Below are 24542 nucleotides of genomic sequence, written 5' to 3'. Positions count from 1 at the left end.
TAGAGGTGTAGGGGAAGAAGACAATTCCTCTACCCTCTAGATCTTTCCAGCTGATCTAAGAATTAAATTGACATGAGACAGAAAAACAGGAGAAAATCAAAGTTTAATAACATGTATACTTGGGGTCAAACAGGAAAACCAAGTAACTCATCAAAATGGCCGAAGCTACCAGCTTAAATACCATCTTCAGCTACAGACAAAGGAGGATGTTGGGAGTAATGGTTTGGGACTTCAAACCGGAGGAAGGCAATTTACATGGAGATGGAAACACAAATGTTTGTTAAACAAGTGTTTGCTGGGCCACCTATAGGCAATGTGATCAGAGAGAGAGAACTTTGATAAAAATGGGCTTATTGGTGCCTTTCTATCATACCTATTTTACATTATACTATAGTTATCTTATGGTATTAGCTCATTCCTGAAACAAGCCTTCTATCTTAAATCCTTTTAGGGAATTAGGCAGAAGGTCAAAGTTTCTTTCAGAGTCTTTTGCTCTTAAAAATAATCAAGGCACATTTTGGGGTGGCCAATTCTGATCCCCTACAGAGGCATATGGCAGATCCACCAGTGGGGCTCTGATTTTCTACCATATAGAATCCCAAGCTTTATAGCACCCCAATAGGTATAAACATGAGAGTTGTCCCTCACAGCAAAGCAAAGCTAACACTTATGTTTGTTGAGGATTTTAGGAAAGTGTTCTGACATTTTGCTTTGATGATTTGGGTCTTAAACTGAATCTGTAACCTCAGCTGCAGCATTTTCCAGGGGAGATTCCCCTTGTACTACAGAAATACAATAAATGAGGTTCATCAAGAGGGAAGAGAAGTCAGTGGTACTTCTGCATTGTTTAAAAAAATAGAACAAAGTCTAAAAGAAGCAGAATATTCATGTCATATATAATTACCAGTTTAATATAGTAATGCTATTTTTAGAACTGTAACCCAGCCAAGAGGAGATTCATATAGATACAACCCTAATGACTAATTTCACCACTGCTTCTGAGATCTATAGAGTCATTATAACAGTAATGGATAATTGTTGGAACTGATTTCAGATAATATCACCTTTAACCCTACATTTCCCTAATTATTATCTTTCTTGCTGTGTGCAAATATGGTAAACATCAGATACACTAAAGTTGAAATAGGGAAAGAGCAGTTGGGAGGGGGAGAAATCTCTGTTTCAGCAACTTCCACAAAAAAATAGCAATGTCAAAATAAGTCACTCTTCCAGTCACCTAGGATAAATAATCATCAAAATGATGAAGAGTCCTGGTATTTTCCTTTTCTCTCTAACACAAAGAGTGACAATTTATTTAAATAAAAAAACTCACCCATATCCATTGAAGATTCACCACAGAGGTATCCACACAAAAACAATGATACTTTAAATCAGAAGTATTTTGAGCCTGGTCTGAGAGGATGAAATATTTCACTAATTACTATGTAGTATATTTATAGCTTTAATTGTTTTTTCCCCATTTCTCAAGGGACATGTTTCTTCCAGAAGCAGAGTTGCTGAAGCAAACATTTATTTTTATTGTTTCATGGGAAAGAAGCATTAAGTACCCAACCAGCTACTATAATTCTGTAAAATCAGCACAGAGAATTTTGCTTAATTTATACCTTTGCCCCAAGATGTGCCTTAGGGTCTGCCTTATTTTCCTGTTTGAACTTGACAGAAAATAGTCTGTTAGAATGAAACAAATTTAAAAAGATATTGATACACTTCCTTCCAACCATTATTTTTAAGGCAAACTTACTGCTCTTTTCTTCCCTTCAAGAATGCCAAAAAAAATCATGCAACGTTAATTAATTGTTAAAGCCAAAACACACTTTATTTGTACCCTTGAAGGAATATGCCTTTTTAAAAACAACATTTCCTCATTGCAAAAATAATACATGTTCATTGTGGAACATTTGGAACACAAAAGAAAGTATAAATAAAAAAATTAAACCATAATCTCCCCAACCAGAGATAAGCATTGCTAAACATTTGGGTAAATTGGCTTCCAGGGAAAGAATATAATTCTCTATTAAATCTTAAAAAATATCTTCTATTCCTTAATGAAAACTTCTTTTCCTCAATAAATAGCTTTGTTACAATTCTTCCTCTGGGAGGTACATTTCTTGTAATCTTTGGAAAAGTATTTGATGGTGAACTTGATGTGTACAGTTCAAAATTTTTGCCATACTGAATATTAAATAACAGGTGCTAAAGTCTAAAAGATTTTGGTTGATGAACAACATATTTATGTAGAACACTGTTCAAAAGGATAATTTTTAAAAATCAGGTCAGTTTTACTTTAAGAATGACTAAGCTTTGAGACACTCCTAGTAGGTGCTTCAGTGAAATGTATGATTTGTTTGGTATACACATTTTAAGTATGTCCCAGAAAATTCAACCAAATGTGGGACAATCTGTAGGGGCATGGAAACCTCTTCAAAAAGCTTCTGTGAGCCTCACAGTACTCGATAAAAGAAAGGATTCACCTTGCTGTATTTTGCCCACATTTGGAGATTCTGCGACTGTTTCGTTATCATGTCTCCACATGTTCCAGGTTAAATACATTTATTATCTGGGATCTTTTAGAGAAGATCATCTTGTAAGTCAGAGTTGCAATTTAAAAGATACGTAAGATCAATACAGGCTACTGCTGGTAAAGCAGAACTTAAATTTTTAGTTTCTGTTAAGTCATATCTAAAGCCATGTTTGGTGTACTCTCTTTCAGTGGATGAGTACAAGAAGAATGACAGGGCTGTTTATATATATAAAACATATATGTATACACACACCTTATTAACATATTCCCAACATATTCCCAACATGGTAATCAAGCGTCTTCTCATTTTTTCTCTATTTAATACAACTATCAGGGTATTTCATTTCTATACTCAAATGTCTTCAGATAAATCCTTTCAAACAGTAGAAGCCTAGAATGGGAAGAAGTCATTGGAGTAAATATCCTGAGAACTTATGAGTATATTTTTGACAACCAACTCCTGTTTGCCTGCATATAGTTGTTAAACTGAGCGTCACTTCATTGTGTAATGTGTAGCAATGGAAACTTTTACAAGAGAAGTAAGATAGAGTTACCACATTTGTAACGTAATTGAACACTGAGCCAAAAGACTTGGAGTCCAACATATATACCACCTTCATGGAGATGTTGATTGTCGAGAGAAACAAACAAACCCCCCATTTATTGGGAGGGTGAGTGAAATAAACAAGGGCCTGAAAATCACAACAGACACCAGTATGGCACTTACTTGAGGGCTGTTCTGTAGTGGTAGATTGCTTCCCTGTTCCGACCTTGGTCCTTCAGGAAATTGGCGTAGTTGTAGTGAACCTTGGCATTGTGGGGCAAAGTTTGAACTCCAGACCTAAAATTAATAAATTAAAAAAAAAAAAAGTACTATTTATAGGAATGTTGTCGGTTTCCTTTACATTCTACTCACAGTTTCATGAACCTACATTTGAAATGTCGATTCTATCCATCTAAGCCAAGTCTTCCAAAATATGTGAATTATACGAGTTATAGAACATGCTTCTACGGAAAACAGTGAAGGCAGTGCACAGCTGTGCACAACTAAACAAACATGCTAACTGCATATGAAGCAGAGGTGGCAGGACCTAGTGAAGGATAATTCTTTGGAGAACAACCCTGCGTGTTCAGGTTAATTCAGTTTTTTCCTTCCTTCATTCACTTATAGCCTTCCTTTTTTTTTTTTTAATTGAGATTGTCTACAAAAATAAATCATTACAAGAGGGATGACTGTAGACTGGCCTCCCTACTAAGTTTTACTGGAATTTAACATTGCCCATGTAGTAAGCCTAGGCTATTTTTTTTTTTAAATAAATGCAGGTATAATTATTCTACAGGTTGCAGATAAGGAAATGAGGTTTTGCTCAGAAAGGTTAAAAACCTTGCTTAAATGGTTATTGTATTATACTGCTTGGGCTGCTATAACAAAATACCTGGGGAGCCGCTAGAGAGTGACACCAAAGCTTTGAAGATGACACAGGAGGGGGCGGGGGCAGGAGAGGCTCAGCCTGTCACTTGTGGCTGCCTCACAGACTTACTCTGCACAAGATCATACAGCTGGTAAGTGGCAGAGAGGAGTCTGGTTCTAGAGTCCCTGTTCCCTCACCTGCCAGGAGGTGCTGGCAGGGGGAATGATGAAAGTAGACGGCTTTAAGGGCTATTTGAAAAGAAAACGCCTAGAACTTATATGGACTAAATGTGGAATGCGGTTGATGAGAGTTGATGAGAGAAAGGAAAAGGAAAGGATGACAACCCAGTTTCTGGGCAATTGCACTTTAATGCACTACCTCAGATAATATATTTTCATTTAATTTTTAATTATTAATATATAATTTAATTTTAAAGGTAAGATTAATAGGGCAATTTCATACAAAGTTTTAAAACCTTGGGGAAATATGTTAGGGCATTGTAACCCTTGCTGAACTTGTGTTGAAATAACAGCTTGTAGGACCAGCAAAGACTACCCCACTTCAAGTCCACTGGCTGGGCGCTTGAGGAACTCTGCAGGGCAGAGAATTCACAGGCAGTGAGAGGGAAGCTAGAGACCAACCCAAGGGCACCAGATCATCCTAAAGCAACAGACTCCAAACTTCCATATGGCTGCTTCGGTGATTTCAAAGGAACCACAGGTAGCCAGAAATTTTTTTCCGTAGGGTGTGGCTGAAAACAGATTGACTGTAAATCTGTGTCAGGAGCAGTTACACCAAAGCTCCAGTTCCCACCCTGCACATCCAGGTGACTTTTTTCAACTATTCTTTCCCCATCCCAGCAGAAGGCAAGGGGTTTGCTCTCTAGAAAAGCTGAATCAGAGAGACCCCGCACTCAGGAACAACAGGTACAGCTGAGGTCAGGAGGAAGAGCTGTGCCTCAAAAGCAGATTCAGTGTAAATCTGTTTTCCGAATGTTGGGATCCCCCCAGTTCCTTCCTCCTCTCTGAATACTGGCAGCCAAGATTGGACCTGCAGGGAGGAGATTGGAGGAATCCTCTTAGTGGAAACTGATTGATCCAAGACAAAAGATTTACAAATGCTGACATTGGGGTGCTCCAGTGAAACCATCAATTTCCTTCAATCACCCTATAGTGAGGCCCCTCAGCTGCTAAACAGAAGTAGGATTTTAATATAATATTTAAAAAGGACATTACCCAAAGTGAATTTAGTCACAGGGGCAGGATCTGGGTCAGAGTGATAGCAATGGCTTAAAAAAAAAATCCAATTTCTATCCAGGAAAATTTCGGATTTTTCTATCCAGAACTAAACAGTGCATGGTAACTGATAGGTTTTCAAGATGACTTTGATTTCAGCATCGCTATAACTGGCATATGTATAGGAATTGATCCTTCCCTCTGTGAGATTAGCACAGCTGCTCTCATTTACGTTTCACCCAAGGAATAGACAATTACGCCCGTGGAAACATGGTCCTCGCTAAGACCAGGGCATTGTTCAGTGATGGCAAGAGGAAGTAATAATATTCCTAACAGGCAAGCAGACGTGGGTGGAGTAACTGAATCCTAAGAACACACTGCTTTTCCCATTGTTGTTTTTGACCTTTATGTTCTCTCTGTGATATTTTTCTGCTATGTTTTTCCAGTCTCTCATTTTACAACGAACAGTTTGTGAAAAAAGGAAAATAAACAACTGGCCAAAGGCAAAACTTTCCACATAGCTATAATTGGCCAGGCTGCTCTCCCCCCGCAGCTGTCTCCTCAGTTTGCTTTCTCGATGCTATGATTTAGTAATCCCAACTGTTTCAATGGAAACGTGTGGCTTTTACACATATTTACTCCACCAGGAAATGTAGTATTCATATATTATACCGCTGGATCCCAAACCCTATTAATAATTACAATAACGATTATGCATAAAAATCCCCCTTTCAACTCAGGACCTTAATTCACGTACTTCGTATTTCTCCCTCACACCTCTCATTGGCAGAAAACTTGAAAAATTACAGAAATAACAAAAAAGCCACTTCTATAGGGTGTATCTGCAAGTTTGCAGAACATCAATTTGTTTTGGTAGCTCGCTGGACAATAGGTCAGGAGAACCATCCCCAAATTCTTGAGTAGAAAATAAACAGTTTGAAAAAAAAAAAAAAAAAAGGAGCGTCCAGCCAGAGGTTAACAGGAAAGAAAAGTAAGAAGAATTTGTGGTTCTCCTCAATTTGACCTGCCTTAACCTGAGCTTTCACAATGCCACACTTCGGTACTCATAGTACTTATTTATTTATTTTTTTTGTGTGAGGAAGATCAGCCCTGAGCTAACATCCATGCTAATCCTCCTCTTTTTGCTGAGGAAGACTGGCTCTGAGCTAACATCTATTGCCAATCCTCCTCCTTTTTTTCCCCCAAAGCCCGAGTGGATAGTTGTACGTCATAGTTGCACATCCCTCTAGTTGCTGTGTGTGCGACATGGCCTCAGCATGGCCGGAGAAGCAGTGCGTCACTGCGCGCCCGGGATCCGAACCCGGGCCGCCAGTAGCGGAGCACGCGCACTCAACTGCTAAGCCACGGGGCCAGCCCCATAGTACTTATTTTGAATCAAGCGCTGAGCCAAGTACCCATTTCCATGGATTATCTCATTTCATCCCTTCAATAGCCTACCAGATGGGTAGTATTATTGTACCTCCCATATTATAGATGAGGAAAGTGAAGCTCAGAGAGATTCAGACTTTTTTCTCAGGTTACAGACCTAGTATGCAGTTGAGCAGAGACTTCAAGCAAGGCCAATATATGGTCAGAATCATCCTGAAGTTGATCAACATTTGGTGCTAAACCAAAAAGGCACCACAGGACACTAGTAACTTAGAATTTCACTATCACAAAGTTTATATCATTGGTAAGCAAATTACGGCCTTGCGGGCCACAGACAGTCAACGTGTTTACTTACTGTCTTTGGCCTCTTTCCTGAGACATCAGCGGAGTGGAGCAGTCGCAAGAGACTGAATGGCCCACAAAGCCTAAAATGTTTACTCTCTGTCCCTTTACAAAAGAATTGGCCAATCCCTAGTCTATATTTTCTGCCCTGGAAGGTCTGCTGATCTCTCTGGCTCAGCAATTCAGAGAGGAGTTAAGAGAAATATGTTTCCTACAGAGGATGAGGAGGATCTAGGCCATAAATTCTTAATCAGTGGTCCATGGGTCACTTAAACAGTTCATGAATAGATTCAGAGAGACCCTGAACTGGATGCAAAAGAATATAGGCTCTCTCTGTCTTTCCAAGTACTTCGAAGATTTGGGGAGAGGGGTGGTGGCGGAGGTTTTATCAAATTGTGTTATTACAGTATTACTTACTCCAAACAAATGTAAGATTCTGGGCTGTCACTAGGCCCAGGTGGAGCTATGCAGTTATGCTCTTCTCAGGTGAAGATATCAGCATTGTTTCTTGTTATGAGAATTAAAGAAAATATACCTTGCAGCCATGATGATGAACATCTCTCTTTCTCTCTCTGTTTATACTGGGCTTAGCTTAATTTAGAAAATATAAGATAAAAAATAGGTGTGGCATAGTTTATATATTCTTTGCCTTTTATGCCAGATTTGGGTTCAAATCCTGGCTCCTTCTCTTAACAGCTATTTCAGCTTGGACAAATTCCTATCTTTGGGCCTCTGATGAGACACAAGTGCTGGGTTCTTCTGTTGTTGTGTGTAAGGTTTTTGCCAATAGACATACAAAGCTGCGAGGGGGCCCTCCATCTGTATCTCCTAAAAATACACCTCACAGTGGGATCTGTTTTGTGAGAGAAGGCCTCGGCTGGAAAGGATGGGACTTGACTGAAATTTGGATTTTTCTCCAACACAAAAGTCTGTCCTAAGATATTCTGTAAGACTGTTGATAGTATTGCCAAGCAAAACCACTCCACATAATTAGAGAGGCCTCAATGAGACCATCCATCCTAGGGATGGTCAATGGGTTTATTGTTTGGAACAGGGAAGAAAACTGAAACAGGCCTCTGCCAAGGACATCAGCTTCTGTAGGAGTATTACAACTTTGTCTTACTCAATTTGGCCAGCTCCAGGTTTGGGCCTTCACAGCTAATTTAGGTTTTTCTCATCCTTCCATACTCAGCCGAGGCCTACAAGAGAATAGTCTTTAAAGGCCTGGGTTGGTCTTAGTCACTTGCCTGCACTTACACAGCGTCCTGTAGCCTATCACTGTCTACCATTTGCTACATTATATTGAAATGTGTTCATGTATCTCACTCCCATGCAGACTTCCAGCTCCCCTACAGATAATCTCTCTTTCCTCCACTTCATATCCTGGAACACAGTGCATAGCAATAATGTGAAAACATTACATGGTGTTTACCATTTGCCAGACACTGTCCTACACATCTTTCACATACTCTTTTATTCTTACACTACATCCAGGAGATAAACACTATTATATTTTTAATTTTAAAATGAAGAAACTAAGGCATGGAGTGATTAAGTAACTTGCTCAAGATCACACAACTATTTTTTTTTTCCCCCCAAAGCCCCAGGAGATAGTTGTACATCATAGCTGTATATCCTTCTAGTTGCTGTATGTGGGACGTGGCCTCAGCGTGGCCAGAGAAGCGGTGCGTCGGTGCGCGCCTGGGATCCAAACCCCGGGCCGCCAGCAGCGGAGCATACGCACTTAACCGCTAAGCCATGGGGCCGGCCCCAAGATCACACAACTATTAAACGATGAGACTTGGAGTGGAGCCAGGAAGTCTAACACCAGACCCCACTAACGCTATCTTGCTTCATAGATTCTTGGTAAATGTTTGTTCAACTGATTTGGAGATTACTCAGCACAGATGAATACAAACAACATCTGGTCATAAAGGGAAAAGAATATTCTTAAAGTCTCAGATTCTTAAAAGTTTTCTCAGGACATAGATAAATTATAACAAAGTTTTCTAAAAACTATTGATAACTTTGATTTATAAACAAAATTTCATTTGATCATCAAAGGTCTCTCAGGACACAAAGTCTCTTTAAGCCCATATGTGGAATGGTTGTATTTTAGTAATCAACTGTTCACTTACTACATCCTTGTATCTAAAAGAACAGAAGCCTCTAGGTGCAAGGTCAAAAAGCTTTTTTTTTTTTTGGTGAGGAAGATCAGCCCTGAGCTAACATCTGCCAATCCTCCTCTTTTTGCTGAGGAAGACTGGCCCTGGGCTAACATCCATGCCCATCTTCCTCCACTTTATATGGGACGCCGCCACAGCATGGCTTGACAAGCAGTGCGTCGGTGCGCGCCCAGGATCCGAACCAGCGAACCCCGGGCCGCCGCAGCGGAGCGCACACACTTAACCGCTTGCGCCACCGGGCCGACCCGTTTTTCTTTTTTTAAATTGCTGGCATCAGCTGTAGAGCGTTTGAACGCTAACTTGTTATCCTTGAAATAAACTGCTGCCTGCCAAAACCCATCCCCACAGTTGCTCTGATTAAGTAGTAAACATCATTAGAAGACAAAACCACTGTTAGTATCTTTACTCAAGGAAAGGGTTTAACACAGGGCAGAACCATTTTAACATTTCTCATAAGAGCACTGACTATTGAAAGCAAAAGAAAAAAAAAAGCCAGCAGAGACTAGGAGGAAGTTATATTACTGGACTTCAATGCCTGTGTTTACAGAATCACCTCAGCCCTGGATAGTAACAGGGAACAAGTCCACTGCGGTGTGTGAGAACTGCATTGAAGGTACGACAGAGACTGAACATGATCTGAAGCCTAAAAGTGAAAAAAAGTCATAAAACAAAATCCACACAAAAAACCGCTTATACGGCAACTGGTCCCTACAGTACCCATCGAAATAACGATGATGACAACAATAATGATGACAATGATATAGCAATAATAAATAAACTAAAAAGACATGCAGGCCCAACTAATTTTTTTTCTATTAAAAAAAGTTAAATTGCTAAGTAGCAAAACCAGATATATTATTTTAAAATAGTAGAAGAGTGCACACAACATTTGTCTTATTTGAACATTTGTTTATTCAATCATTCACTCATTTTTGGCAGCCAGTCTGTACCCCTCCCACAGTACTTGGATTTCCCATGGGGAGTTCCCTCTTGCTTCCCTTTGTGGAGCCTCAGTGGAACCCCAGGGTGCTCTGCCTGCCCGAACTCCCGCCATGGAAGTCAGAGGAGCTTCTCTGGCACATCAGTCATCTCAGTGCCCTGGTGGGGACAAGCAGGCACATAACCTAGGCTCAAGCTCAGCCAGAGGGCTTTATTTTTCCAGGATTTTGATGTGAAGATAGGAAAAATTGGTATAAGTTTACCCATTTGTTCCTGTGAGAGCGCTCAAGACAGAGTACCCGGACGCCAGTGTCCTGTCTGCTACATGCCAGGTTCTTCACCTGTCCTTCAATTCCGTGCACTTTCCTAGACTCTTCCAATATGTTTGCTTTTTTTCAAGCGATCCCAACTCTGTCAGTAGTTTGCCTCTGGAGAACAAGTGTTGGGTACCAGCTGAGCAGGGGAGCAAGTAAAACCCGTGTTGACTGAATTGGCCAGTTGGCTCACAAGTGAGGACAGAAGCTGCAGGGGGCACAGACTGCGGATCCCTGGGAGTTGAGATGCCAGGTGTGGCAGTGCCAGGGGAGCCCAAGTGAAGGGTGGCAGCGCTGTGGCATTAGTGAGACAGACTAAGCCCCACAGACATTGTATGATGAGCCACAGGCCCAAGAATGTTTATACTTGAGGACAAGTTTAGGGCTCTAAGCTGACATTGTTATATTCAGAAACAGCTTCCACACCACACAAAAATCTGCCAGGAGATGAAAAAGTCTTTTATTTTCCCGTTCACAATGAATGTTCATAATAAAGCAACTATTATCAGAGATCACAACTTAATATCCTGGAATATTCTAAAGAAAATGTACTACATTTCTCTTTCTTTTAGCTGTGTGCTCACCTTTCCCGTACACTTGTCTGAACAGTGAAATTAGGCTTATCATTTTGTTTTGCTTATAGCTGATTTCACAGCCCAGCTCATCATTAAGACTGTTTCCATCTCAATTCACAGAACCCGAAACCTTCCCATGAGCCATATTTTCATAAATTCACTTAGAAAGAACTCCTGTAAAACTTTATACAATACCACTTTAAAAACTAAAGTTACGACCCAAAATAAAATTACATTTTCCATTTAAAACTTCACTAAAAAATTTTTCTGGATTAATAAATAAATATTACCAGACCCATGTTACCACATTTGTTTGGAAACAAATATGTAAGCAAAGAAATCAATGGGAAGAGATCACTTGTATCCATCTAATCATACCTGAACAGGGACTCTCTTGACAGCCAAATTTCGTTCTGTTTCACAGTTTTCCAAGAGAAAAGCAGCAGCAGCAGCACGGTGGACGCAGTCAGGGTCATGGCCCCACATCGACGCAGCCAAGTGCAGAGCTTGCTCAGTCCGTGCACAAAAAGGATGCAGTAGCCCATGCTGGAAAACAGGGTGGGAGAAGAAGGATTAGTTTGGTAGTGCAGTGGAGGCGCCCTGAGCATTCTATCCCGTATACCTGACTTTCAAATAAAGCTTGTCCTGTGATAGAGGAACAAATATAAACTCCCCTATCTTACACAACATCTACATGTTAGTTCTTCAGTGGGCTCCACCAGCACATGGGCTAGTTCTTTAACATTTGTTTGGAAGGTAATAGGTTCATCTTGTAGGCTCAAACTGCCCTGGATTTCAGAGGCTCAGGCATCATGAGAGGTCCCTTATGTATGTTGTTGGGTCCTGAATGGACCCTCTGACCCACGCTCCCTCATTTTATTGTCATTGTATGACCCTATTGGCACCATGTGTCCAAATTTGGATTCTGTGCTGCAGCAGGTCCCATCACAGCTCTGTGGGAGACAGTCCTCGAGAGCTCCCCATCAGGTCCTGGGAGGGATGCTGGTTACCAAGGGGCATTGGTTTCTGTCTCCGGGGATGTGCCACCGAGTACATCCCCACTCTGGCCAAAGTCCTTACGCTGAAGGGAAATTACCCACAGGCCAACTCCTGAGCCTTGCAGCTTGGAGCTTATCACAGACAAGCTGTATTGATACGATTCTCTTGCTGACTCTGGCCCAGCTTTCCAAACAGACATGAAGAATCCCTCATGTTATCTGAGTGGGACTTTGGCATGTCAATATCACATCTCTAAAAGCCTTTGGCTTGGTGGATGGAACATGGTCCCTTAGCATCATCTACACACCCACAGAGATGCTTCTTGCCTGCCAACTGGCCTCAGAAAAACACCAACATTTAGTTGTAACCATTATCGCTGTGTGCATTTTAGTCAAACTCACTTCTTCCCAAAGATGATAACTACAAATTATTACAGAATATTTTAAGAATGAAGCAAGCTTGTGTAAAGAAATCCTACATTAGTCAGACACTAATGCTATAAGAAGCCCAAAATTAATATAACCCACTTACTTGTTCAATTATTTATTGACTCTCTCTATTCTGTGACTGGCAATATGCCGGGCACTAAAAATACAATTATGAATAAAACACAGTCCCTACCCTGAAGGAACTCCAGTCTAGTGAAATAGGTTGGTTTTGTAAAAGGAAACACTTGAATATTCTCATTTCTAAACACACCTCCTTCAAAAGAAACATCTCTCTACTTTCCTTCTGGTCACCTTCCTAAATGTCTGTGCTTTGGTATCAAGGGTAGAAAAACAAGAAAGAAGCATTGGAGGTGTCTGACTTCAAGACCCTGGGAATCAATTCAAATCAATTCAAGTTAGAGATCTAATTTCATACTTCAAGTCCCATAAGTCAGTTGGTCCAGCTCCCTAATGTTTTAGGGTTCACTCTTTGGCCAAAGGGAATCACCACCCCACCCACCACGGGGGGACGATGGTTTGAGCTAAGGAGGCCTGGGCCCCTGAACCCCCTACCCTAGTCACTGGATTTGATTGCCACAAGTACCTTGCAGAGGCTTTGCACATGCCAGAACATAGAGTCATTAGTGCAAAAATAATAAAAAACCAAAACACTCTTTCTATTTCCACAACTCTCCATGTTTGGCCTTTAAGATATTAAGGTTTTCGGGGCCGGCCTCGTGGCCTAGTGGTTAAGTGTGCATGCTCTGCTGCTGGTGGACCGGGTTCAATCCCGGGCGCGTACTGACGCACCGCTTGTCAAGCCATGCTGTGGCAGTGTCCCATATAAAGTGGAGGAAGATGGGCACAGATGTTAGCCCAGGGCCAGTCTTCCTCAGCAAAAAGAGGAGGATTGGCAGATGTTAGCTCAGGGCTGATCTTCCTCACACACACACACAAAAAAAGATATTAAGGTTTTCTAAAAATCTCTCGTTATTGTACAACCGATCATGCTGATGTCATTACTGGCCACCACGGCAGCTCAACATCATGAGGCTGCTTGCCATTTGCTCCTCTAGCCCCAGCGGGATGTCAACTGTACCTGAGCAGGGTGCTTCTCTGGCCTTATCAAGGCCTTCTGGGCTTCATTCTTTCACTCAACAGATATTTAATAAACACCAACTATGTACCTGACACTGTTACAGCCACCAAGAACTTATCAGTGAACAAGACAGACAGTAATTCCTACGCTCATGAAACTCACATGGGTGGGGATAAACACCAATAAGCAGATAAAACAGTATGTCACACAGAATATGACATGTTCGGTGGAGAAAAATTAAGCTGGAAAGAGAAAGAGGGTGTCCAGGGTGGGGAGGAAGTTGAGATTTGATATGGGCAGTCAGGGAAGGCCTCACTGAAAAGGTGGCATGTGAACGAAGTTCTGAAATGTATGGGGAGTGCACCCTGCAGACACCCACATCTTCAAGGGCAGCTCTCTCTCACTTTGCCTTCATAGAGCAGCACCACTAAGTGTAAATACTGACTGAGCACATCTTATACGCCAAGCACCTTCTATGTATGAGCTCAATTCGTCTTCACATCCCTGTGGGGCACTGTTACTGGTGTTTAACCCACAAAGATGCTGAAGGAGAGAGAAAGGTGAACTGATTTGCTGAATTAGGTCATACAGCTTGTACATAGAGGAGCAAATATATCAACCCAGCAACTTCAGATTCCAGAGCCCACACTCCACATGCTGTCCTACTGTTGAGGTTCTGACTTGACTGGTTGGTTCCTGTGTTCTCACACGTTATCATACAGCTTCACCTACTTCTCCCCAACCCCTCCATTCATGAAATCTCAAAAGTCGTTTACCGTCTCCTTGTAGGAAACAGGGCTGCCATCTGGCAGAGCAGTGGGGAAGGAAAACACTGAGATTCCAACAACTCCAGAGCCATGGCCACAAAGCGGCAGAAGACAAGGATAATGAAGATTGCAAAAATAATTAGCTGCTTCATATGTTTACATGTTTATTGAGTGCCAGACACTACACTAAGTGCTGTATAGGGGCCTGTCCACAATAATTGTAGGGCCTGGCACAACGACAGTACTGGCTTTAAATATACTATCTAATTTAAAAACTTGATCCTCAGTATCCTCCATTTCGTAAATGAGGAAACTAAAGCTTACAGGAGTTAAATAGAAAGCTAGTAATAGAGTCAGATCAGAAGATCCACGGCCCTAACACTATGCTATAATCCAGGAGTCGGCAAACTTTTTCTGGAAGGGGCCAGAGAGCAAATATTTCACGTATTTCAAGCCATAAGGCTTCTGTCCAACCTACTCAATTCTATCTTTGTAGCAGGAAAGCAGCCATCAGCACTATGTAAACAAAGGGGCATGGCTATGTTCCAATAAAATTTATTTATTAAAACAGGTGGCGGGCCAGATTTCACTCATGGGCCATAGTTTGTGGGTCTCTGCTATAACCAAAATGAAGGAGAACACCATTCCTTTCCACTCAGCACAGGCGTTGCTATCAAGTATCATGATAATTTCTTTTTCAAAAGTCCTTGTATTGACATATGGTTTAAAAATGTTAAGCCATATAAAATAATCTCCACTTAGGTTTGCAAATTTCTTAGAGAGTATCATATTCTTAAAAACTTAAACACAATATCACAGAGATTAAGATGCTTCTCTATTATGACATTTCATGTTTCAACATCTGCTTTAATGCAGATCTTGGCAGCAGGGGGGAGAATCGCTCTCTCCATGGCTAGAGGCAGGGCAAGTTTTCATTTTGAAAGTGGAAAATCAAGCAAATGAGAAACTACATACTTTTCTGGCCTCGGAGATGAAACCAGGCTCCAGGTTGCTCTGGTTAATCTGGTTAAGGAAAATCTGACCAGAGACCTCTACACAGAGCACAAAGGAGTGACTGCACACCATTGACACTTGGCAAAACATTAACCTGGACAGCCAAACTCTGGCTACTGAACGATTTGTTTAGCTCAGGACCAAGATGCATTTTCAAAGCACGTTTAAGAAGCACTACTGCTGTCTTGGGGAATGGAGCTAATCACTCGCATACAGAGACATATGTAGCCGTGTATTTATGTTAACGTGCATTCACAGACCTCAAAGACAAAAAGCACTTAAGCAAATCTTCCCTTATACCCATTTCAAATCTTTCTCTACTCTATCTTTGTGAAAGGGAAGAAAGTGCAGGGTATAATCTCTTTGGTGAATTAATGCATAATGAGGAAGCTTTTGTATTCAACTTCATAAAAAAAGCATTAACTGTTTGGAAGTTCAGGCCAGTTATTTAAGGACCACCGAGTAATGTTTTATTCATTTTTGTGCACTAAGCACAGGACATATCACAGAGGCTGCTTCCTAAGTGTAGTTGAACACTGCAGTTGAAGGTATCAGAAACTAACATGGAAACTAAAATGGAAACATTTTTAAGATGAACTTAAAAATGAATCAATCCAAGTTGGGCCTGAAGATGATAAGATCCTCAGTGACATCACCAGGAGGACTGTCCATACTCAAGGGATGGATGCTTCCCTCTTGCTGGTGCCTTCACTCCAGGCCTGGCTTCCTTCCCTCTCAGCCTGGTCCAAGTAGTCACAACCAAATTTTCCATCTGGGCCTGAGAGGCCTTTTGGCCAAAGCCAAACACTTCCCAAAAAGTTAGAAAAACCATCTTCTCTACTCTCCTACAGCACACCCATCTCTAGGACCTGAATTCTGTCATTTCTTCTTCCACAAACCACCATATTCTAGAGTGCAGCTTCTTCACTTTCAAAACATACTGGACAATCCACTAGCTGCTGCTGTCCCTTCCTCTACTCCCCTGTGTTAACACAGACCTGATGCATAGGCATCTGCTGTGTCATGCGTCCAGCGCTCTGTAATTCTCTCCAATACTCTTTTAGGAAGTATCTCCTGTGCTAAGTGCTATGAGAAAACACAGACATATAAAATGGTGGTCCCAACCCTGGTGAGAGCAAGACAATCCAGGTTTCCAAAAGAGTGTGGAGGATATTTTAAGATTATTAAAATCCATATAAGAAGTCAGGGGTTTGAGTGTATTTCCCTATGCAGAATCCAAGAGAAAAGGAAAGAAATAGATTCACTAATAACAACAAAAGGTCTTGATGGAAGGGAGGTTGAAATGGCAACACAGGTCTACCTACACCCTCCAGGCAAAGCCACAGTCGACAGTGCAGGGGACTGGCTATGTGACATCTATGCTTTAGTCTCTCCCCTCCACTCTCAGAGGTGCATTTCACAACCTCTTTCAGTATTGCGTCCAGAACGCTAACCTGCTAAGCTAGGGGTGTTCACTTTCAAGCACATGAGGTTAGAAAAGAAATGAAGAGGTTTGTAGACCTAAAGAAGAAGGAAGAAAAGGGATGGGGAAGAAGGAGATGCCTACATCTATGTTGCTTTGATTTCCTTTGACTTTGATTCACCCGATCTCCTTACTGGCACAGGGTAGACTGAAATAATGACTTGCAATTACCTAGCATAGCTTACAATATTTTTCACTTATATTAGTCCATAGTTTCATCTGAATCCAAATTATACTCTCTAAATTGTACCTTCAAATCATGGTTTACAAGACATTTGCTATTCACCATTTAGTACTTAACAGACATAAACATTCATTCTTGATAACTCACAGGGATCTGTAATATCAAAGCCATGATTCCAGTCTAGTAAATACTGTTCAAACTTATCCTCCCCTTGTGCCATGGGCTGAGCACAATTAATTGAGCACAACAGACTGGCCAACTGATCTTCAGCCCACAAGCACCCCGACCTCCTCTCAGCTCACTTCATTCTCACCATTGGTCTGTTCTGTTATTTTTGTCCATGATCTACAATCTCTAGTTTTATAACACATTCAGTTGAGTCCCTCAGCGAAGTCCTCCTGCTTCCCTTCCTGGTCATGACCTTCACACAGCACTCACCCTCCTGATGCCTTGGTGACTGACCACCAGTCTGGTGCAGCCCCAGGACCCTCCCTACCTGGACACTGCCCTGGAGAGGAGGCCTCACTGGACAAGGTCTAGCTTCTAGATCTCACACCTTCATCTGACTTGAAGTCTCAAAATTCTGGATGGAACAGTTCAAGCTGGCACAGCAACAGTAAAGAGACAAACATATTGAAGTCAAATATTCCCATCCTTACCCCTTGGTATTCTGAAGAATAACTTTCATTGACTTTTGAAACCCTAGTGTAGGTTAATAAGAGCAGGAAGCCTCTGACTGCGTGACACTGGAGGTTTGTCCACTGAGGACTGGAGACATGCAGATGAGTGGGGAAGCCTGACAGATGCAGCTTTCTTTTAAAATATGGTGAGTAACATGGAAAACACCATATTTAAAAGCAGTAGAATACTTCTTTAAGGTGGAAAGACTTCTTTACTTCTTTTCATTACCCATATGTTGGATTTTCCCTTCCAAAGGTATCACTGATCCTTCCTTCGTGCTTTCTCTTCAGACCATATGGTGACCTCACTTTATTGTTCCCTGTGTAATGGTGCACAGCATTTTTCCCTTTCCTTTTGTCATTCTCGTTATGACAAAAGAGCATCTTGTTGTTTTAAGATGACCATGATAGAAAAGCATAAAAAATGAATTCAGAGTTAACACTGAGTAATAATTGAGTGGATGTGGGTAATTTACCCAGCACATACACACACTTACACACACATATGCTCAGAGGGCCAGTGCACTTGACCTCATAACTGTGAAAACTGCCTATCAGTCTATCTCCTAGGTGTTTAGTTGGGTGGCTCTGTGACAAGCCTACGTTGCTTTTCCTTTCCCTCTAACGCATTATACAACAGGAATTTGAAACAAAGAATCAAACTAAAAATCAAAGAGACTGAGTATCTGGCTCTGCCTGGTTCCTGGCCTTTCTATTATTCCTGTGACTTGGTTCCCTCAAAATCTAGTTCCTTGTGTCCTTCTAGGTGGCTCAACCTTGTCCCATACCTACCAGCCCTGCCCTTAAACAGAGGGACTCAACATGCTGAGCCCAGTACCAGTCACTCCTGTGGGCAATCTTACTTGTGCTTCGAGCCCCTGTTTAGATATTAGGCTTCAGCCCAATTCCTAAGTCTCTCCCCATGACTTGACATGGATAGGCAAATTCTGACCTGTTCTCACGGACTGCAACCTCTCCTAATAAGCTAATGCCCCTTAAAGAGGGACGTCTGGTGTCGCTCTTGTTGCCAGGGCCCCATTTCCTCCTGACACGCATGCTTTGTGGCTGCTGGCCCGCATGAACTTCTAGGCATCACCTATTCCTGCTGCTTATGAGGATACCCCATTATCTCACAGCAAAGCCCCACACCAATGCCTCCTGACCACTTCTGGTGTCCACTGCCAGGCCCTTCAGAGAGCCTGTCCTTGTGGCAGATGTATTTCCTTCCTTCCCTGCCTTCTCCCAAGGCACTTAGCTCCTTTTCCCTCCTGGGCCCATCCTGCTGAAACTGAGCAGACATAGGTGGTCCCATTCCAAAGCATGACAAAGTCTTTGTTTAAAATCTTAGGGGAAAAAAAATTCATGCTTCCCACACGGTTATTTTGAATCACAAAACAGTTGAACTTTGGAGCTGTAGGGACCTTAGAGATTAGGTAGTACAGTGTTTACTGGAGTTTTAGATTTCCCAAACCAGTAAAATTTCCAAAAAGGGAGAGTTGGGTGGGGGAGGAACTGACGGAGGGTTGTGTGCCCCCTGTTGCTCTCATCATCATGTCATAAGAGAAAGGATATTTTAATACCAAAAATATAGGCATGGTTTAATTTCACAATTGTAAAAATGCATAGGGGCCGGCCAGGTGGCACAAGTGGCTAAGTGCGCGCACTCCGCTGCAGCGGCCCGGGGTTAGCCGGTTCGGATCCTGGACACACACCAATGCACTGCTTGTCAAGCCATGCTGTGGCGGCGTCCCATATAAAGTGGAGGAAGATGGGCATGGATGTTAGCCCAGGGCCAGCCTTCCTCAGCAAAAAAAAGAGGAGGACTGGCAGATGTTAGCACAGGGCTGATCTCCTCACAAAAGAAAAAAAAAAAGCATAGATTTAACTTTATGAAAAACTCACTACATTGTCTTTCTCCCCTCACCCTCCAACTTGGCTACAGACCAGGGAGAGCCAAGCAACATTTGGGAACTTCTAAGCAGGGTCAACCCTCTGGTTTTACAAATAGGAAAATGATTCCCCCAAGACTGCCAGGCAGTGGGGGACAGACTGGGCTGTGCTGATTCCTAGTCAGTCTTCTTCTTACTGGATTTGCTAAAGTTAAGTTTTTGTTGATATCAAACAATTTTTCTGCTGATTTTAATATTTGGCAAAACTTTGATTTACTCTGAAATAATCATCACTCTCCTCCAGCAGCTCTGAAGAAGACTATGCATAGATGGCTAATCAGAATGGATCCTAATATCAGCTAACAGAGGTAGTGTTTCTTCCGAGGTAACATTTCCCATTTTGCATCCTGAGAAATAAATATTACAGTATTGTTTCAATAGCAACCTGTGCAAGATTTAAAATTCCATTTCAAATTGACAGGTATGATTTGAAGATATTTCTCAAAATTGAATGAGAGTCATCTTTTTTCCAATTTCCCATGTCTTATGTGTCTATAAGCTTAGGGACTATACAACAATACAAATGGCATTTCTTTCTAAGAACAGGGCAACTTTTTTTCTTTCTTCCCTCAAATACATGTTATTTAGCTTCTCCTGTGGTCTCAATTATTCTCGACCAGTTCTATCCATAATATTGTTTCTGCTTTCACTGCTTCCTGTCTAGTCTTTTCTCCTTGCCACTCATCCATGTTTTCTTTTTTCTTTTTTTTTTTTTTGTGAAGAAGATCAGCCCTGAGCTAACATCCATGCTAATCCTCCTCTTTTTTGCCGAGGAAGATGGGCTCTGAGCTAACATCTATTGCCAATCCTCCTCCTTTTTTTTTCCCCAAAGCCCCAGTAGATAGTTGTATGTCATAGTTGCACATCCTTCTAGTTGCTGTATGTGGGACGTGGCCTCAGCATGGCTGGAGAAGTGGTGCGTCAGTGCGCGCCCGGGATGCGAACCCAGGCCGCCAGTAGCGGAGCGCGCACACTTAACCACTAAGCCACAGGGCAGGCCCCATCCATGTTTTCTTGAAGTAGCTTAGGAATTTGCTCTTTGGTGCTGAAGTGAATAAATCATCCTTAATCTGGCACATGAATGGATATCTGATCACATTATAAGACTTTATTTGAGAGCTCTCAACAACTATTTCTGCTTCACTGATTCTACGAAATTTTAGTCTTATGAAACATTCTGATGTGGTTTTTAAAAATACAAAAGAAGGAGCCACAAAATTATATGCTTCTCTTGAGATAAGAATAAGAGATCAAAATTTCTGTGAAAGAATGATTTAAGCCCCAAACTCTCCTGCTTGTTCAAAAAGGACATCCACAAAATTGGCATTTATCACCGGAAGAAAAGATTATTCCAGTTTCTTTTGGTGGTAAAACCCTGACCCTAAAGCCATGCAGTGCTAAATAAAAAGCCTATTTTTATCTCTTTTATCCACAGATTTCAAAGTACAAGTGAGAGGAAGATGATATTTTGGGTCTTTCTAGGTTAGGATGGAAGGAGAACAGAAGCCAGAAGATTTAAGTGGCTTGTTCATTGTTAGGCGTAAGATGGAGGACGAAAGAGCTCTGTTGGTCTGACTCATTCTGGGCTTTTTTAACCAAATGGCCAAATCAGCTCCCTGGGACTGATGGGACTCACCCAGGCTTCAGAGAGAGCGGCCATGACTTCTGCGGTGTTCATAGATGAGCATCTAAGGCCAGGATTTGGCTCCATAATAACTTGAAACAAACGTTTAATGGGTAGGAAGTTCACTTTCCTCAGAAAGACAACCAATTGAGCTTTCTACTTCATTTTCCTAATGTTTGCTCAAGTTTTTGAGACAACACAGAATTTCTGCATAAAGATGATGATCTGTATTTTCAGGAATGCCAGTGAGTAAACTGTATATATGTTTTCCTCAAAGCACCTGGGTACTAATGCTGTGGAAAATGGCTGTTTCTTGTCAAGGTTAATAACGGAAGGAGAGTCACGCAGAGAAGATCCCTGTATCTATAAAAGGACATGTTCTTCATCATCATCAAAGCCAATGCGTAGGTTTATTAAATGCAACATACATCATCTGGTGCTTTGACACCTTCCAAGGGATGCCTGCAGCCGCTGTAAGATTCTCTGCGGCCCTGGGGAAGACTTCTGCAGCTCTTTGCCCAACTGCTTACCATTTTCCACCGAGACAGGGTAGCTGGTCACTGCTGAGGAAATCTCTTCTGTAGGAAGTCCCTCATTTTCAAAGAAAACTGTCACTATTTATAAATTGGTTCCGATGAAGTCACTAGAAACTTTCTAAAGCCATAGCACAGAAGTTTGCCCAGACAGGCTTTAATTTCTGACTCAGCCTGGACCTCTTCAGTGGTGCAATTTTAGATAACAGTGGAATCCAGTGCCATAAGTGAACCAGCTCCCTTGTGGTGTTAGTTACATCGATAACTGTGAAGAAAGACTGGGATTCACTAGAGGTACGTCTCACTAAAAAACTCCTAGGCTTCCTCCAACCCCAGCCTCCCCAAATCTGAGTTAAACTCAGGTGGGTGCTCAGAGCTGTGGACCTGGCCTAGTGACCTGACCTCTTCATCAGCCTCCAGGAACATCTCTAAGGGGTAGAGATGGTTTCCATCTCCCTGTTACATGGCATAGTCATCTGCCGAGACTACAGCTCTGGAGGAGAAAGTGGCCTGGCTGGGCACAGCGACGATATGGATATTAATCCAGGAGATGCTGGGCAGTAAAGAGAAATCCCCCAAAATGATGACTTAGCGTCAACACTGCAATGCACAGATGCAGGAACTTTGTCTATTTTAGATAAAATGAAATGGAGTCAGAAAAAGGTCTATTTAGGATATGGCAGCAGGAGGAGCCAGAGCTGGCATGATCCTGCGAGTGTTTGGAGAACACACCTATCTGGGAGAGAGGAACCCCTTACTTTACATAGGACACCCCACAAATGGTTGATGACAGTATTATGGGCTTCCATAATGTTTACCTAAGAGTCTCTTCCAGAAGAATGAAATTTCAACCTCTGGTTTAAAATTCCAGCCTTTTACTCTGCCTTTATTTCCTCATAAATTATCCTTCTGTATTTGGATTAGAAAAGTTTGCTATACTTGCAAGTCTTTGTCACCCAGAACACCAGACTCCTGAGGATTTAGATCTCAGGACTCTGAGAAGTATCAAGTCTTGATGACCAAATGGAGCTGGGCTGAAAGTACTTTACTGTGTTCAGATTTTCTCCTTCTTTTTTTTCAATTGAGAAAAATACTAAGATGTTACTATGGAGAAGCAATATAGTCTGGAAGGTGAGAGATCTGTCAGTAGACAAGGATCTGCATTCTAGCTCCGCCACCTACTAGCTATGTCACCTTGGGCATGTTACTTAACTTCTCAGAGCTCAGGATTTATTTTTGTGAAATAGGGATAATGGTATCAGCTACCTACCGAGCTGATATCAACAATAATAATACTTAATATTTATTGACCATGTATAATGCAAAACACTTTCTAAGCTTTTTATACAATCATTTAATGCTCACACTATCTTACTGAGTTGGGTGCTATTATCTTCATTTTATACAGATAAAAAACCTGAGGCTTATGAACATCATGCTTATGTGTAAGTCAGAATTCCAACAGAGGCCCTCTGACCTCAGAGGCCTGCTGTGAACCACCACCTACAGTGCCAATTAACTGATAAAATAAATATAACATGCTTAGCATAGTGACTGACATATAACAAAGGTTCGATAAAAGTTTTGATACAACTAATGTTAAAATAGCATTAATGACTATGATACTATTTTAAAGAATATTAGGACCTATTAAATGAGTACAGTGTAAGATGTCACTCTGTTAATCAGCAGTTAATAAACTGCTTGAGGGAAGAAACTGAGATTCACTTATTTTTGTGGCCTCAGATTCCAGTACAGCATGCCTGACAAGGGTGCTCTGTGAATATCTGCTAAATGAGGAATGAATAGAGATTCCACTTGGAACCATCAGTATTACACAGAAAACCTGGGTGAAGCCACTTTCAACTTGTCTAAGCAAAAACATATCTAGAACAGACATGGATGTTCCCTTTTGCCCTTCAAATTCCTTATTATTGGCAAGGCTTCATAAGCCTGTTATCTTAAGACAATATAGAATACAAAGAATTTGTGTTGGATTTTTGTCCTTATCAAATAGTATTTATCAAGAAATAATCTCCTTCCCAAATTGTGTTGAAGACACACACAAAAAAATTAAGGGCTGCCCTCTCCTTAACCAGGTCAAAACAAGACACTGCAAAGTCTTAAGAAAGCTGTTAGATACTTGGTTTGGGTGTGGGGAATCAAAGGTTATGAAATTCATTTCTCATTATATGTATTTTTAAATTTCTATCTCAATATCAACTAATAAAATTTAATTTAATTAGTTGATATTTAAATTAATTTTATTTAAATTTAAGTTAAAAGAAATTTAAATTTCTAACTCAATATCAATCGATAAAAAAGGATTTCCTTATAATATTTAATTTATGATATTGCTTTTTAGAAAAGTTTATTCTTATACATCATTCATAAAATTACTTAATTTTAGGAAGTTTACTAAAATCCTGATTTTAAAAATGAGAAAATCTGGGTACAAAAAAGCTTCATGTCTTGCTCAAGGTCACACAATGGATAAATGGCAGAACCATTTCAGGGACATTTCTAGGCATCTGAAAAGAAATGTGGCCTTGGAATGACGACATTTGAATAAGATAAGAGAACAGACAAGTTTCAGCATAATTCAAATATTCAGAGCCAAGTGGCATTGTGTAATCACATGCCTCTGAATGCCCTTTATAATTTTTAACCATTTTTTTCCTCAAGGACAAAGTTTCTTGAGATTGTTCTTATTTTTAAATTAAAGAACAAAGAAAGAAGGAAGGAAGAGGAGAGAGAAAGAAGGAAGAGGATAGAAGTTAATTGCAATTATGCTACTTAATTAATAAATTTATGCAAATCCACAAATATTTCTAGAAAATTACTATCA

The 24542-nt window shown here is 41.1% G+C and overlaps 1 protein-coding gene across 1 annotated transcript in view; it reads right to left on the bottom strand.

Moving 5' to 3' along the window:
- LOC101406248 (transmembrane O-mannosyltransferase targeting cadherins 1) overlaps window positions 1-24542 on the bottom strand; it is a 258671-nt gene that overhangs the window by 62193 nt on the left and 171936 nt on the right. The window contains exons 10-11 of the mRNA XM_087442617.1: window positions 11313-11480; window positions 3270-3383 (exon numbers count right to left, since the gene is read on the bottom strand). Of these exons, the coding sequence (XP_087298743.1) occupies window positions 3270-3383; window positions 11313-11480 (282 nt within the window). The remainder of the gene's footprint in view (window positions 1-3269; window positions 3384-11312; window positions 11481-24542) is intronic.

Source organism: Ceratotherium simum, chromosome 17, assembly GCF_057802395.1.
Source record: "Ceratotherium simum simum isolate JZ-2026a chromosome 17, ASM5780239v1, whole genome shotgun sequence".
In the NCBI taxonomy this organism is placed as follows: domain Eukaryota; kingdom Metazoa; phylum Chordata; class Mammalia; order Perissodactyla; family Rhinocerotidae; genus Ceratotherium; species Ceratotherium simum.
Note: the sequence above shows the minus strand (reverse complement) of the source record. Positions and strands in the feature narration are given on the sequence as shown.